The sequence below is a fragment of the Debaryomyces hansenii genome, assembly GCF_000006445.2.
Source record: "Debaryomyces hansenii CBS767 chromosome B complete sequence".
NCBI classification, from domain to species: domain Eukaryota; kingdom Fungi; phylum Ascomycota; class Pichiomycetes; order Serinales; family Debaryomycetaceae; genus Debaryomyces; species Debaryomyces hansenii.
Window position 1 is genome coordinate 472832 of NC_006044.2, and position 16144 is coordinate 488975.

Consider the following 16144-nt stretch of genomic DNA (forward strand, 5'->3'; position numbering starts at 1 on the left):
TGTTTTATATTAATTTAATGTATATAAAGTTTGAATTTTGGGTTTGAATGTAGAGCGCTAACGCCGCACAGAGTTGCACAAACATTTTTTGCATCCTTTCCACATAGCCAAATCATACTAGTTCTATGCTGGTGACCAAGTTATGCTTTTTCCTTTGTATATTATTTAAAGTATGCTTCTAGTTAAATACTTTTTCTTCGTCGTTTTATGTTACAACTCAATATTTGTTGCAGCTGTTCCTTATCTTGTTTCGCTAAAATCGACTGAAACATTGGACACATTTTTTAAATATGATGTCAATTATCCCCTGAGTCAAAGGGTGAAAGCTTTAATTAACAATTCCTTTGCAATAGGGAATTTTACTGGTTTCTCGGGTGATTTTTCCAAAGCTGTATTAGAAAGATTAAAGAAATGTCCTTTGGTCGCTGACTTAACGCCCGATATAATTATAAATGCTTTCGATGTGGGAATTCAAACAAGTTCTCCGAGACACCTAGCGAGATTATCCCAAAAGGATAAGCTAACTGGAAACCAGTTCAATTATTACTACGATACATCTTGCACAGGCAATGGGGTAAATGCTTATGTGCTAGATTCAGGAGTTATGATTGATCATCCTGAATTTCAAGGAAGGGCTTTCAAAGGCAAGGACTTCACGAAGGAAGGTTTCGGAGATACAAATGGTCATGGAACACATGTATCAGGAATTATAGGATCTAAGTCTTATGGCGTATCCAAAAATGTTAATATTGTTGAAATAAAAGCTTTGGATAAAAGCGGTGCCGGCTCATTGAGTACTATTATAGCAGCAATTGAATTCGCAGTGAACCACAGAAAGATAAGCGGAAAGCCCGGCGTTGCTAATCTTTCTTTGGGGGCAACGAAGAATGCTGTGTTAAATAGAGCAGTTGATGCAGCCTTTGATACAGGGTTGGTGATGGTAGTAGCAGCTGGAAATTCTAATATTAATGCTTGTACCACAAGCCCAGCTAGTGCATCATCTGCCATAACCGTGGGAGCTATAGATGATAAAACAGATGGATTAGCAACATTTTCCAACTGGGGAGAGTGCGTTGACGTATTTGCAAGTGGAACATTTGTAGAAAGCGTCAACACTAAGGACCATCGTTATCCACAAGTGCTTTCAGGAACATCAATGTCGGCTCCAATAGTTACTGGGCTAGTATCAAACTTATTAAGTAAAGGTATTTCACCTTTCGATGTAAAAGACCATATAATTGAAATGGCATCTAAGCACAAAATCAATAAGGCTTCAATGTTCTTAAGAAGAAAAACTCCAAATAGGATAGTATACAATCGAGTAGTCCAAGAATCAGACTTAGATTCCGATTCAGACTCAGACTCAGATGAGTGAAATATAAACTTTACTTACAGAATATATTTGTTCAATATTTATGCCATTAATTTATATCCGTCCGGTAACGTTTGAAGATATTTAAGTCGAGATATGCTTCCCTGCAACCTGGTTACGATTTTATAATTTGAGTTAGTAATTAGATTCTTGGAAATACATAGAGCAAATATATATTGATTGCCTTGGTATCTAATTTATCAAGAGGGATTTGTAGTTTTCCAATAGCCTTCTGTCACCCAATCCACTCACATTATTAATTAATTCGTTAATATGATCCTTGGAGCAAAACAGTAAAGATAATTGATATTTTCGTAACTTTGAAAATGTTGATATTAAATCATACACCGTTATTTCCCAGTCGTTTATAGCCTTATGACTGGAAATATAAGCTGCGGCCTCTATGAAAAATACCAAGAACTCCGAATCAATTCCAGTAGATCCAAACACATCATTATAATATTCGGGGGTCAAGGTGGTAATGTATTTATATGCGCCAATTTTTTGATTTTCAGGTAATGTACTCAACATTGACAAGATTTGCATAGTTGGTCTATCTGAGAAAGAAGTAGAATTAGCCAAATTAGGATTTGGCTTTGAAGTGCTTGTGGATGATTTGTTGCCAAATAGTTCATTTATTTCGTCATCCAACCGTTTTGTAGGATTTGGGGCAACCAATTCACTAGGACTTTCAGTTTTTGCATTTAGCAATGTCAGGAATTCTTCCGGTAAGCTATCTACATCTCTGATAGGTATTGCAATTGAATCAGATTGCAAATTAGGCTTCTTATTAGGAGTATTTTGAATGGCTTTCAATTCATCGATAGCTGCTATATTCTGTGGATCAATTTTCACTGCTTGTTTAAAGCATTCTATGGCATGCAGTATATCATTGAGATTCTTATGGGCAATTCCTTGTCTATATATTAGTTTGACTTTAGTGCTAACGTTAGGACTAAGAGATAATCCACCTTTACAATCTCTTAAAGCTCGATCCCAATCTTGTTCTTTTATGAAGCATAGGGCCCTATTTGAATATAAAACAGGATTCGTTGAATCTAATTTAATGGCATCTCTATAAATTTTTGCCGCCTTCTTAAACTCTTTATTTGCAAACGCTTTATTCCCTTGGGCCTTTAATTCGTCAGCTGTAGGCATTTTCTTGGTGATGATTGTCTTTTCCTTTGCAAAGTATTTATTGGAAGAATATATTTGGGATGCGATTTCCATACAAATAATTTTTGATATGAATTTATTCTATGGTTTGATCATTTTCTTGATAATATACACATATATATGACAGTAGAAGAATTACACGACGAAGTTAGTGCCATTGATGCGATATTCCCCGATTCTACATCAGAAGTTGCACCTCAGGTCTATAATTTGAAAATTCCACAGCACGATGATTTGGAAATTCAAATGAGCTTCCTGGAGAACTACCCCGATGAAATACCCACTGTTATCCAGATCCTTAATAACAATACAAGAAAGTATGCGGATAAAAACTATTTGGAAACTCAAGTTAAGGAGACGCTTTCGAGGATATTCCATAAAGGGGAAGTCTGCATTTTTGAAATGTTCACAGAATTAGAGGATCTTCTTGAGAAATACTTAAATAAGAACGTAAAAAACGATATACAGAAAGATATGGATGAACTAAAAATCACTGGAGATACTACAGAGGAGAAGGAGTTAGCAAATAATAAGACCCCAACGATAAAATGTCCTTCCGTGCAAGCAAATTCTAAGACAGTTGTCATAGATCCTTTGGAAGGGTGGATTCAATCCGATCCGATAATAGATAGGGGATCCACCTTCATTGGATATGCGCGAAGAGTGGATTCAGTTGAGGAAGCAGTAGGGTATTTAGATCTTTTGGTCACGGATAAGAAGATTGCCAAATCGGCTCACAATATAAGTAGTTGGAGAATCAAGAAAGAGAATGGAACTCAATACCAAGATTGTGACGACGATGGCGAAACAGCTGCAGGAGGAAGGGTACTACATTTATTAACAGTATGTATTTTGTTCTATTGTATGTCATGAGTGCATGCCACGGCTTTCTATTGAATGGTATACTAACATTTAATTAGATGATGGATGCATGGAATGTAATAGTGGTCGTTAGTAGGTGGTTTGGAGGTACCCACATAGGACCCGATAGATTCAAGCATATTAACACAGCTGCCAGGGATGCAGTTGTTAAAGGAGGATTTGTCAATCCTAATGTACAGAGTAATAATGCAAATAATGTGAGGAAGAAGAAAAAATGAATGCAAAATAACCTATACATCAGTGAATCTTTTCCGTTTATTCTTAATATCTGGAACATAATCATCCTTTTTGTCAGTCTTCCTTTTCTTAGATCCTTTATCTGTAGGCGTATTATTCTTCTTCCATAGAGACTCCAAGAAATCTTTAGTGTCCAATTCTGGTTCTTGTTCAGGTTCATTGCTCTGTTCTCCACCTTTGCCATCACTTTTCTTCGGATTTTTTCCCTGTAAATAGTTAGTATCATGTTATCACCTTAGAACGCTTCTAGAAAAAAATACACACCTTTTTCTTGGGTATAGAATCCTTTAATTTCGTTATCTCTAATTCTGTTTCTTCACTCTTTTTTGGTTCTTGCTCTCCCCAAGTTTTTCTTCCCACATTCGCCGGCATTGGAGTATCATTAGCTTGCTCATCTTTCTCATCCATCGAAATCGAATTTATGCTAGCGTATCCTATAGATTGGACAACATTTGAAGACTGAGTTTTGGCTATAAGCTTCGTAGAATTCGGTAATACCCATTCAGACATATCTTGGATTTTCTTCTGTTGTTCTTCTTTGTTAATGTCTTCTTTATCAGCATCTGATTTCCGCATGAACTTCATGTTCATGACTCTATCTGAGAGGTTACCCATGATGAATGTGTCGTTGAATATTTGTATATATATAACTTACTAGTACTCTATAATACCATTAGTATTAGTACTACTAGTATATAAGGCATAACTTCCGGGTAACATGCACCATAATTTTTCAATTTTTTTCAGTAAAGCGAGAAGCTCATCACCTAAAAAAGATTTGGTACTTGATGATCTAGTTGAAAATATAGGTAGATACGCCATATAATAAAGTAGAAACATAGCATATACCAATGAAGTCCGATTTCAAGTTTTCAAACTTGTTAGGAACTGTGTATAGACAAGGAAATTTAGTCTACACCGAAGATGGTACTAAATTATTAAGTCCAGTCGGTAATAGAGTATCATGCTTCGACTTGATAAATAATAAGTCATTTACTTTTAATTATGAACATAGAAGAAATATATCCAGAATTGCGTTGAATAAACAGGGGACGTTACTTTTGTCGGTCGATGAAACGGGAAGAGCCATTTTGGTGAACTTTGTTTCGAGAACTGTGTTGCATCATTTCAACTTCAAGGATAAGGTATTGGACTTGCAGTTCAGCCCTGACGGGCACTATTTTGCCATTGCATGTAACCGATTCATTCAGGTATGGAAAACACCAGATTTCACTGAAGATCGACAATTTGCACCATTTGTTCGTCATAGAGTATATGCTGGCCATTACAGTGATGTTACATCCGTTACTTGGTCAAATGATTCGAGATTTTTCATATCAACATCCAAGGACATGACGTCGAGAATTTTTTCATTGCTGTCTAAAGAAAAGGAAGTAGCGATGACGTTGGCTGGACATCGTGACTATGTCATTAAGGCATTCTTCAACGAGACCCAGGAAATTATATATACTATAAGTAAAGATGGTGCATTATTTCAATGGGAATACACTGAAAGACCATCCGACGAATCGGATGAAGAAGAAGAGGAAAGCGATAGTGATAGCGAAATGAATGACGATGTAGTAAAGAACAAGAAGCCAATGAGCTGGAGAATTACTGCTAAGAATTTTTTCCATTCTAATGCAAACGTCAAATGTGCCACATTCCATGCTAAGTCGAATTTATTGATTGTCGGTTTCACTAACGGTGAATTCAGATTATACGACTTGCCGGAATTCAATATGATTCAACAATTGAGCATGGGACAGAATGCAGTCAATACGGTGAATATTAATAAGACTGGTGAATGGCTCGCATTTGGATCGTCCAAACTTGGTCAATTGTTGGTTTATGAATGGCAATCTGAATCATATATTTTGAAGCAGCAAGGTCACTTCGATTCCATGAATGCATTATGCTATTCTCCTGATGGTTCCAGAATAGTAACTGCATCTGATGATGGGAAAATAAAGATTTGGGATGTTGCATCTGGTTTCTGTTTAATGACTTTCCAAGAGCATACGTCTTCTGTTACAGCAGTCCAGTTTGCTAAAAAAGGTCAAGTATTATTTTCGTCATCCTTAGATGGAACAATCAGAGCATGGGATTTAATTAGATTTAGAAACTTCAGAACATTCACAGCTACAGAAAGAGTTCAATTTAATTCATTAGCTGTTGACCCAAGTGGAGAAGTTGTGGTTGCAGGGTCCCAAGATACTTTTGAAATATATGTCTGGTCTGTTCAAACAGCACAGCTTTTAGACTCATTAACAGGACATGAAGGACCAATCTCGTGTTTAGCGTTTGGTACCGAAAACTCGGTATTAGCATCAGCATCATGGGATAAGACAATCAGAGTTTGGAATATTTTTAGCAGATCGCAACAAGTGGAACCAATTGAAATTCAATCGGATGTTTTAAGTATTGCATTGAGACCTGATTCAAAAGAAGTAGCAGTGACTACTTTAGATGGACATATCACTATATGGGATGTGGAAGACGCAAAACAAGTACACCTTATAGATGGTAAGAAGGATATTATTGGAGGAAGATACTTGGAGGACAGATTCAGTGCTAAGAATCTGGCTAGATCTAAGTACTTTACAACTTTAAACTATTCATTTGATGGCTTATCGTTGGTTGCTGCTGGTAATAACAATTCTATTTGTCTTTATGATATTTCCAACGAAGTTTTATTGAAGAGATTTACTGTATCCCAAAATATGCAATTAAATGGTACATTAGGTATGCTTAATAGTTCGAGAATGACTGAAGCAGGCTCTCTTGATCTCATTGATAGAGATGGAGAAAATTCCGATTTAGAAGATAGAATAGATACTTCATTACCGGGATCGCATAAAGGTGACCCAAGTGCAAGAAACATTAGACCAGAAATCAGGGTTACTTCCATATCTTTCTCTCCTACCCTGTCAGCATTTTCGGCTGCATCTACCGAAGGGTTATTGGTCTATTCGGTCGACAATACATTAATTTTCGACCCATTTGATTTGGATATCGATATTACTCCTGAAGCTACAATTGAAACATTGAATGAAAAAGACTACTTGACGGCTCTTGTAATGGCCTTCAGATTGAATGAAAATTACCTTATCCATAAAGTGTATGAATCGATACCGATCAAAGATATAAAGTTAGTAACTAATGATTTACCAATCGTGTATCTTGACAGAATGTTACAATTTGTGGGGAAGCTTTCGTTGAACTCACCTCATTTGGAATTCAACTTGCTTTGGATTCAAAATTTACTCACCAGCCACGGGAAATATATCAATAACAATAAGAGCGACTTTACCAGCTCGTTGAGGTTACTTCAAAGATTCCTTGCTAGAATTGCCAAGGACGTAGTAAGCATTTCGAAGAAGAATGGATACGCCTACTCCTTCTTGACTACAAAGCCAGATATCCAGGACGCCGAAGTCGAAGCGGAAGACGAATCAGAGGAATTTGAAACGGCACAAAATATACAAATCGACGGCAGCGACGATGAAAATGGCATTATAGAGGACGAGGACGACGAAGGATGGTTCGGCATCGAAGAGAAAAATACCAAATCCGACGTTTTCAACTCTAACGAGTCGGATTCGGACTCGGACTCAGACGAGTCCATGGAGTGATCAAAAAGCATCAGTAAATATCTACATCTATATATACATAATATTATTCTAATTTACACCGATGTCCCGTAGATATACCCTTAGTCAAATCCGTGAAGCGCAATCCGCCTTAACTTTTTCATACATGGTGCGTCTGACGGCTGCAATCCGGAGCTCACCAGTTTAGGCCCACTTTTTTTCGTCCGAAGCCATTCCTACGTACTTCCTCTATTATACTACCATATCCAGCATTCGTACACAAGATCAAGATCTCAGACATATTAAGATAACCTTAATCTACGCAGGATCTGTAAAATTGCCTATTAGGCTAACCCAATCGTTTAAACTATAAAAAATCTCCGACCTATAATAGCCATACGGAAACTATTATCTTGAAAATTAACGTCATAATTATCCGGCCGACTGTAATTATCCGAACAATCTCCAAATCACTACCTTTAGCCTCCTGGCATTTCCTTGTCACTAATAATCTTCGATCCCTAACCCAATTCGGTTTATAGTCAACAGTGAAAAATTTCCTCCGCTCCCCCACTTTATGTCCCAATATTACCCTGCGGTGCTAATGTACTGCGACTATTAGCAAGGTTCCCCATCCATGGACTCAATTCGGCCTTTTGTTGGCCATTTTCAGTGTACAGTGTGCACTCATAACACATAATAGGTAACGTACCTGGAAGAGAGCATCTCCTGTCCCCGATAAACTCTCTCGGGCAACACTTTCTCGCTATTTTACGAGAAACTCACATGAATATATTAACCAGCTCTGCACAAAACTGGCAACTAGTTCAGGTTTTCTCTACTTAATTATACATAAATGCCATCGTACCAATACCTTAGGCCGTAGCCACTGTCAAGAATGCCCTGTAGATGCCTGTTATAGTATATATACTCCTCAAGGGCATAATATACTTACTCTTTTATTATATACGTTGTTCAATTAGATGCATTCTGCATATAGACTGATCATTCACTATAGGAAGTTACCCACATAATTCCAGCTCTTTTGCTTGCAAAATAATGTCCAGGGGGGATTGTTGAATAAATACTTCATAACCTGCCAATTCACAGAAAAATTGATTTGAAGACCGTCGACGTGTTGTTCATTGGTAAATTTTATCGAGATAAGTTTATAAAACAGAAGCTAACGATTTTTGATAGTAATCCGTTCATTGATTGCGGAATAAGGGATTATGACTAGGGACATTAAAAATCATTTACTTTTCGAAGTGGCCACGGAAGTGGCACACAAGGTTGGAGGGATCTATTCGGTGTTGAAATCGAAGGCCCCTATTACCGTTGCTGAGTATAGGGAACGGTATACGTTGATAGGGCCATTGAATTATAATTCAGCTCAGATTGAGGTGGAGGAGTTGCCAGTAAAGGATCCGTTGATCTTGAAGGCTTTGGATTCAATGAGTGAGAGGGGGATCAGATGGTTATACGGGCGTTGGTTGATTGAAGGGGCACCTAGAGTGTTATTGTTCGATATCCATTCGGCAGGACACCATCTTAATGAGTGGAAAGCAGACTTGTGGAATATTGCGGGTATTCCAACCCCAGAGCACGATCAAGAAAGTAGCGAGGCTATTTTATTGGGATACTTAGTTGCATGGTTTTTGGGTGAGTTGGTGTACCATGATCGTGAAAGAGCTGTTATTTGTCATTGTCACGAATGGTTGGCCGGGATTGCATTGCCATTGTGCCGTAAGAGAAGAATTGATGTCACTACAGTTTTCACTACTCATGCCACTTTGCTCGGAAGATATTTGTGTGCTGGGTCCACTGATTTCTATAACAACTTAGCCAATTTTGATGTGGACGCTGAAGCAGGAAAGAGAGGTATTTACCATCGTTATTGTATTGAGAGGTCTGCTACACACTCGGCAGATGTTTTCACCACCGTTTCTCATATCACTGCTTTTGAAGCTGAACATTTATTGAAAAGAAAGCCTGATGGTGTCTTGCCAAATGGTTTGAATGTGGTCAAGTTCCAAGCAGTCCATGAATTCCAAAACTTGCATGCGTTGAAGAAGGAAAAAATCAATGAGTTCGTTAAAGGTCACTTTTACGGAAATTATGATTTCGATTTGGATAATACTTTATACTTCTTTATTGCCGGTAGATACGAATTTAGAAATAAGGGCTGTGACTTTTTCGTTGAATCATTGGCTAGATTAAATCATAGATTGAAGGAGGCTGGATCGAAAATGACCATCGTTGCCTTCATTATTATGCCTGGTAAAACTAACTCATATACTGTTGAAACCTTGAAGGGTCAAGCTGTTATCAAGCAATTGGAAGGCACCATTGAGGAGGTCCAAAAGAAGGTCGGTGAAAGATTATTTGAGCATTGCGCTAGATTTCCAAATAATCACTCAACCACAACCGCCAATGGAAATGAAGTTCCATCCATTGATGATTTGATTAAACCGGCCGATAGGGTTTTACTAAAGAGAAGAATCTTTGCTTTGAAGAGAGATGGTTTACCACCAATTGTCACCCATAACATGACTGACGATTCCACAGATCCTGTATTGAACCATATTAGAAGGGTTGAATTATTTAACAAGCCGGATGATAGAGTTAAGATCATTTTCCATCCTGAATTCTTAAATGCTAATAACCCTATTTTGTCGTTAGATTACGACGAATTTGTCAGAGGTTGTCATTTGGGTGTTTTCCCATCCTATTACGAACCTTGGGGTTACACACCTGCCGAATGTACTGTTATGGGTGTTCCATCTATCACCACTAACTTGTCAGGGTTCGGTTGTTATATGGAGGACCTCATTGAAAATACTTCGGACTATGGTATTTACATCGTTGACAGAAGAATGAAAGCGGTCGATGAGTCCATCAACCAGTTGACTGACTATATGTTCGACTTTGCTGAAAAGACAAGAAGACAAAGAATCAACCAAAGAAATAGAACTGAAAGATTATCAGATTTATTAGACTGGAAGAGAATGGGCTTGGAGTACATCAAGGCCAGACAGCTATCGTTGAAAAGAGCTTATCCTGATAAGTTTAAGAATGGTGCTAACCCTTTCAACAATACTTCCAACTTAAAATTAACTAGACCATTATCTGTTCCTGGTTCCCCAAGAAGTAAGGTTGGCCTAATGACTCCTGGTGACTTGGGCTCATTACAAGAGGCTCATCAATCGTTAAATACGGACGACTATATTGGATTCAAATTGGGAGAGAACGAAGACGATGATGCCACCGAAGATGCTAATGTCTATCCATTAACATTAAGAGGTAATTCAGTTCCACCTACTGATGACGCAACTTGATTCTATTTCTCGCAATATTTTAACATTACAACTGGTAATTGAAAAGTTGTTTATATATTTTGTTTCTGTTATTTGTGTTCCTTCTCCTTCATATATAGTGTTCATTTACTTCAATTCTGTACTTCTTTATATACTTCAATTCATTAATAAAATCTAAATGGACATTATCAAGAGAGTAGTGTGTTTACCCAATTGATTCTCAACATCGGAAGTTTGCTGGATTAACATAACGAGATGTACTAGGTTTAAAGAGCAAGAGATTCTAAGTATAAGCATAAAATAATTATAACATGGTATGTGTAATGAGCTGTTGAGACAGATTTATGAAAGCAATATTTTTTGAGGAAGATTCTAACACTTTTATAGTTGCCATTATATTTGTTGACATCAGCTAAGAATCAACCTATTTTAGTTGAATTAAAGAATGGGGAGAGTTTAAACGGACAATTAGTTAATTGCGACTCATGGATGAACTTAACTTTAAAGGACGTAATTCAGTCATCTTCAAATGGAGAAACATTTGTCAAATTACCAGAATGCTACATTAGAGGTAACCATATTAAATATTTGAGATTACCAGAAGAGGTATGTTTAAATCGGAGATTCATAGGAATGATTGTACATATAGTTTTTATATGGATTATCATTTTTTTGATAAACTATAATTCGGGGGAAGTTTTACTAACAATATATAGATTATGGATTATGCCAAGGAACAAAATATTTTGAATATGGAACAAAGAAACAGAAATCAAAGGAGAAGAACGGGGGGTGGAAACTACAATAACAGGAGAAACTACAACAATCAAAATAATAACAGAAATGGTGGATACAATAACCGTCGTCAAAATCAAAATCAAAACCAAAATCAAAACCAAAACCAAAATCAAGGTCATAGTTATAGTAGTCATGGTCATGGACAAGGTCACGGACAAGGCCAAGGTAATGGTGCTAACCAAAGCAAATTTTAGTTGAATTTAATTCAGGAGTTTTCCAATCATTAATGATGATGAGGTTTACGATTTGACAAATAGATTATGTACTATAATATTACGTGAATTTTTTTTTAATTCTATGCAATTACCAATACTGGTATTATGCTCTACTTGTGTGATCAGCCAGTATAATGTTTCTGCAATCATTTAATAGTATTGTAATTAAAATCCTTTGTGTGAGAAAATATACCACAGAACCCCGGGTGCAAAAAAAAGTATATATGTTTGATGACATACAAACCATTTAAAACAGTTACGTTGCTAACATACATTTGCTTGATTGACCACTAATGAATACCTTTATACCTGAATTGTTGAATTGCAATTTGTCTAATAATTGTGTACGTATTAAGGGCACAAGCGGCCATGATAAGCAAGAAATCAAATCCAATGAATCATATGTCCCAAAAACTCTCCTAATTCCTTTGGGAAAATTCAAAGGCAAATATGATACTAGAAAATTTAGATGTTATAAGAAGCTGTGTCACAAGTCCAATTTTAAGAACTGTCAGCATTGTAAATATTTGCCATATACATCGTCGCCTTTAAAAAATCGAGATTATTACTGTGAAAATATTGAAATAAGAGATCCCGCTACCAACTCGTATCGAAATTTACAGGGTGATTCATATAATGTTGAGAGTAGCTTGGTTTATTTGTTGAATGGCGTTATGGATGATTATGACACTGTTCAGAATGACCATACCAATGACTCCATTTTGGATACCGAAAAAGTCTTCTTGGATTACTATTCGATTCATTTCCCTTCAATTCTTAAGTATGCAAGTGTTCAGCAAATAGAGGGAGCAAACGTTGACAAAGCATTAAAACATTTGCTTAAAATTACCAACAGAGTTAGATCTTTGGCATTAATATCGTCTTTGCGCAATTGAAAAATTAAGTTATTAAAAATTACATAGCCATAAATATCTATACTATACATAACTGTCGAGTTAGTTGTTTCACTTCAAGGACGAATATCATTTATAGTCCAACTCCGTAAATCTTCCCTGAAAGAAGCTTCATTAATTAACCCATTGATATTCTTTATACTTTCATCATCATTATTCTCGTCTGACCAGCTGCCGAAATTTTGAGATACGGCTTTGTTCCACCCATCTCCATCATTATCAAATATATCATTAATACATTCTTGAGGTGTAAATTGTAATAAATCCTGCAATTCTGGGTCCCATGTGGACTCGAGAATTTTCAGGTATAAGCTACTTACAATTGGGTCCATCATGACATTAGCATTTCTGGTTTCATTCACTATGTTAGCGGAGCTAATAATATTCGATGGGGTAGTTCCGTGTTCTCCACTAGAACGTTGTTTAGAAGTGGTAGATTCATAATCACGTATATCTGCTCTATTAGGTGGACCATGATTTTGCTGCACTTGAGATTGCTTGTCAGAATCATCACTTGGAATGGATGATGTAGACAGATTAGCCAGTGGAGACGTCTCAGAAGACTTTATAACATCGTTAAGACCTCCAAATATTTTAGTACGTTCTAAATTGGGTGCATTATATTTCGTATTTTTACTCTTTGCTGGTTTACTTTGTACTTTTGTATTGGCTTTATTCAAAGATCCGGATGTCGAGGTATGTGCACTTTCATCACTCACTTGTAATTGAGTATGAAAGTCATAGCCTTCTGGCAATTCACTCAAGAAAACTGTCAAATTTAAAATCGAATTCACTTTTGAGTTGCTCATTAGGTATTTCGAAGTTAGGGGCTCTTCAACATTTATGTATTCCGATAAATTGAGTTCTAATCTACCCAATTCTATCTTGTGTCCTCTATGAGACACAATTCTTTCATGATCTTTATGTTTTACGTCGTCTTCAGTTACATAGTATACCTTCATAAGCAAATACTTGCTGGAAATTCGATTATTCTTCTTCTTCACTAAGAACTTCAAATTGCAATTCATATTGAAATTAAATTTACACTTGAAATTATGAATCTTCTTCATAGACGTAGATGTAGATACATCACTGGATGAATATGACCCTTCAAACCTATCTAATGGTGTATTTGAATTGCCAATATCATTTGAAGATGCTTTCAGCAAAAGGTGTGGTTTTCTTTTCTTACCGTCCCTCACCTGAACATCAATATAACAATAACCGTTAACATGCGGTATGTTAGATATCTCATGAATTGATAAGTCTAGGTTAAACCTAGGTTTCTTTGATGACGAGAACATCGTTTACAAAGAGTATAAATTGCATTCCATTGTTAATTTAACTCGAAATGGAATTTTATGTCGCGGTTGAAAAATCAAGGCTACGTCTATCGATAAAGTAGTTAATTAAACTGTTTACGATCTGTTTACGATAGTTTGCAGCTGTTAACAAAGTTAAAAATACCATTAGGAGATGTCGATTGCAATGAAACATTCGGATACTACTCAGGCTTTTCAATCACTTTCGCTTTCAATTCCTGTGGATACTGCAAAGTATAAAAAGATGTACTTATTTTTATCGAAGGTTTTAAATGTATCTGACGAGAATGTTATTCTACAGACCGAAGAACAAGGTATACACTATATTATGAATAGAGAACCTATAGAGGTATTGAACAGAGTTTATTTGCCTCATGATACATGGCTCAAGGGGGAGGTTACGATTAAAGACATCAAAATAAAATCCAATATGTTATTGGAGATCAACAACATGATTGAAAAAGAATTACCTGGGACAATTGACCAGGTTGTACAAATAGATGATAAGATTATAAGTTATTACGAAAAATTGCTTACCGCGTTTAAAGTGTACGAAATCCCTTGTCAAGAAGACGGATCACGTCACAATTCAATTTGTGATTCCTTGAAGGAAGAAGATGACGAGGATGCTAGTATTTATGATTCAAACAACATCAGTCGGGCTCAGACCAATATCTCTACTACTTCGCTGAAAACAAGGTTTTCTATTTTTAATGGGTATTCAAGCAGAAGAAGTTCTTCGATGTCAACGAAGAAAAGAGTTCTGTCTACAGGTGGTCAGTCAGTCGACGCGAATGACGCGAGTAGCATCGTATATCCTAATGGAACCGTTAAGAATGAGGAGAAAAGAAAGCAGGGACTTAACAATATCTTATCAAAGTCGAGAATCTACAATAAATTGAGAAAGCATCGCCTGACTGGATCGGTGACATCAAATATTTCGTCCCCTTCAAATACACCATACAGCAATAGAAACAGCGTCAGCACAACTATGACAAATAACTCGTTTAATTCAAGAAGAAGAGGAAGTTCATCGTTCGCATCTCCGGAAATAACTGAAGGTAGAATATTAACCATACCGTCCCCAAAGGAGAATCAGCTTCCGATATTGACTGCTACTCAAAAACAGGAGAATCAGCGGGACAAATTTGAATATTATTCGCAAATGAAAAGGCTCAAGTTCTTAACAAGAAGAGTTATTAAGCACTTAGATCATTCACAAGAATCTTATGAGTTAGTCAAAATTCTTGAATTCGTTAATAAATACGTGGTGAAATTTATATTCATCGATATAAGCCAGATGATTATACTATACGGGCAACGAAAGGCCTATAACTTCTATCAAAAGTCCTGAGTGATTATTTTATGACGAATTATTTATTTATTTATGTGTATGTATTATTGTTAGTATTATTATTTAATTATCCCATAACTCCGTTTATCCTAAACTTGATTTGATGTGCTATTGTAACTGGCATCACTTGCATGTACTTAACATTTGCAGGATAACACTTAATAATTGATCGTTTTCGCAAGCAGCTGCAACTCTTTCTTTATCGTTTAACTGCTTGTTCACCTGGTTCTCAGATTGATGAGTGCCTTCTTTAATAAGGATGATTATCCGGAAGCGCGGTGGGAGGCATCTTTCTAATCTCACTCTGATTCCCAACCCAATAAGAGTCGCTAATGAACAATGTGTAATGGTTGGTGTTATTTTAATCAAAATCTCGGAGATATCAGTATGTTTGTTTGCTCCATGTGTTACTTTGATATCTACCAAGTTAACCACCGCCAACTGCGCTAATGTTAATGGATGTTCTGGATCTGAAATAGTAGAAATTAAATCAAATATTTCTTGCGCATCAATTACGTCTTCTTCTTCTTGGTCATCGGTTTCATCTAATAATTCTTCTTCCATGGATGATGTATCAGCTTCTACATCAGAAACTAGATCCGGCATTAATTCAGTATCAGTATGGGTTAAACTACCTTGATTCAATAAAGAAAGTGATAATATTCTATCCACTAATTCGGTATTTCTAGCCACCTCTTTCTCCTGGATTTCCGAATCATCGAACCTCGTAGGCAAGTTTGAAACATCTATAACCGTTGGGTTAGCATTTATAGGGTCTGACATGCTTAAGTTTAGTATTACGCTTAATAATATAAGAAAAAACGAAAATTAGATTGTAGTAAAATCATAGAGTTTATAATCCTACTTCATAATTTTTCAAAGTATCACAAAACTGACTGCCCTTTCTTTATCAAACGCTCTACTTATCACTTAATACTCGATAGATAAATAGAAAACGGATTAG

General features: G+C 36.4%; 11 protein-coding genes across 11 annotated transcripts; 7 read left to right on the forward strand and 4 right to left on the reverse strand. All coding sequences in view use genetic code 12, as the record gives it.

The window, feature by feature from the left end:
- Window positions 1-172: 172 nt before the first annotated feature.
- Window positions 173-1375, forward strand: DEHA2B05786g (DEHA2B05786p; the record flags this gene model as incomplete). The annotated part of the gene is made up of 1 exon (XM_457212.1): window positions 173-1375. The coding sequence occupies one exon, from the start codon at window positions 173-175 to the stop codon at window positions 1373-1375; it is 1203 nt and encodes a 400-aa protein (XP_457212.2).
- A 189-nt stretch (window positions 1376-1564) lies between these two features.
- Window positions 1565-2602, reverse strand: DEHA2B05808g (DEHA2B05808p; the record flags this gene model as incomplete). Its single annotated transcript, XM_457213.2, has 1 exon — window positions 1565-2602. One exon carries the CDS (start codon window positions 2600-2602, stop codon window positions 1565-1567), a length of 1038 nt encoding a protein of 345 aa, XP_457213.2.
- A 66-nt stretch (window positions 2603-2668) lies between these two features.
- Window positions 2669-3648, forward strand: DEHA2B05830g (DEHA2B05830p; the record flags this gene model as incomplete). Its single annotated transcript, XM_457214.1, has 2 exons — window positions 2669-3391; window positions 3469-3648. The coding sequence occupies 2 exons, from the start codon at window positions 2669-2671 to the stop codon at window positions 3646-3648; spliced, it is 903 nt and encodes a 300-aa protein (XP_457214.2).
- A 265-nt stretch (window positions 3649-3913) lies between these two features.
- Window positions 3914-4282, reverse strand: DEHA2B05852g (DEHA2B05852p; the record flags this gene model as incomplete). The annotated part of the gene is made up of 1 exon (XM_002770037.1): window positions 3914-4282. One exon carries the CDS (start codon window positions 4280-4282, stop codon window positions 3914-3916), a length of 369 nt encoding a protein of 122 aa, XP_002770083.1.
- Window positions 4283-4518: 236 nt separating this feature from the next.
- DEHA2B05874g (DEHA2B05874p) lies at window positions 4519-7302 on the forward strand (the record flags this gene model as incomplete). Its single annotated transcript, XM_457216.1, has 1 exon — window positions 4519-7302. One exon carries the CDS (start codon window positions 4519-4521, stop codon window positions 7300-7302), a length of 2784 nt encoding a protein of 927 aa, XP_457216.2.
- A 1190-nt stretch (window positions 7303-8492) lies between these two features.
- Window positions 8493-10598, forward strand: DEHA2B05896g (DEHA2B05896p; the record flags this gene model as incomplete). The annotated part of the gene is made up of 1 exon (XM_457217.1): window positions 8493-10598. One exon carries the CDS (start codon window positions 8493-8495, stop codon window positions 10596-10598), a length of 2106 nt encoding a protein of 701 aa, XP_457217.1.
- Window positions 10599-10888: 290 nt separating this feature from the next.
- Window positions 10889-11569, forward strand: DEHA2B05918g (DEHA2B05918p; the record flags this gene model as incomplete). Its single annotated transcript, XM_457218.1, has 3 exons — window positions 10889-10891; window positions 10965-11183; window positions 11294-11569. 3 exons carry the CDS (start codon window positions 10889-10891, stop codon window positions 11567-11569), a joined length of 498 nt encoding a protein of 165 aa, XP_457218.1.
- A 314-nt stretch (window positions 11570-11883) lies between these two features.
- Window positions 11884-12486, forward strand: DEHA2B05940g (DEHA2B05940p; the record flags this gene model as incomplete). The annotated part of the gene is made up of 1 exon (XM_457219.1): window positions 11884-12486. The coding sequence occupies one exon, from the start codon at window positions 11884-11886 to the stop codon at window positions 12484-12486; it is 603 nt and encodes a 200-aa protein (XP_457219.2).
- Window positions 12487-12560: 74 nt separating this feature from the next.
- DEHA2B05962g (DEHA2B05962p) lies at window positions 12561-13808 on the reverse strand (the record flags this gene model as incomplete). Its single annotated transcript, XM_457220.1, has 1 exon — window positions 12561-13808. The coding sequence occupies one exon, from the start codon at window positions 13806-13808 to the stop codon at window positions 12561-12563; it is 1248 nt and encodes a 415-aa protein (XP_457220.2).
- Window positions 13809-13980: 172 nt separating this feature from the next.
- Window positions 13981-15180, forward strand: DEHA2B05984g (DEHA2B05984p; the record flags this gene model as incomplete). The annotated part of the gene is made up of 1 exon (XM_457221.2): window positions 13981-15180. One exon carries the CDS (start codon window positions 13981-13983, stop codon window positions 15178-15180), a length of 1200 nt encoding a protein of 399 aa, XP_457221.2.
- A 123-nt stretch (window positions 15181-15303) lies between these two features.
- On the reverse strand, window positions 15304-15963 carry DEHA2B06006g (DEHA2B06006p; the record flags this gene model as incomplete). Its single annotated transcript, XM_457222.1, has 1 exon — window positions 15304-15963. One exon carries the CDS (start codon window positions 15961-15963, stop codon window positions 15304-15306), a length of 660 nt encoding a protein of 219 aa, XP_457222.2.
- Between the last annotated feature and the right edge of the window lie 181 nt (window positions 15964-16144).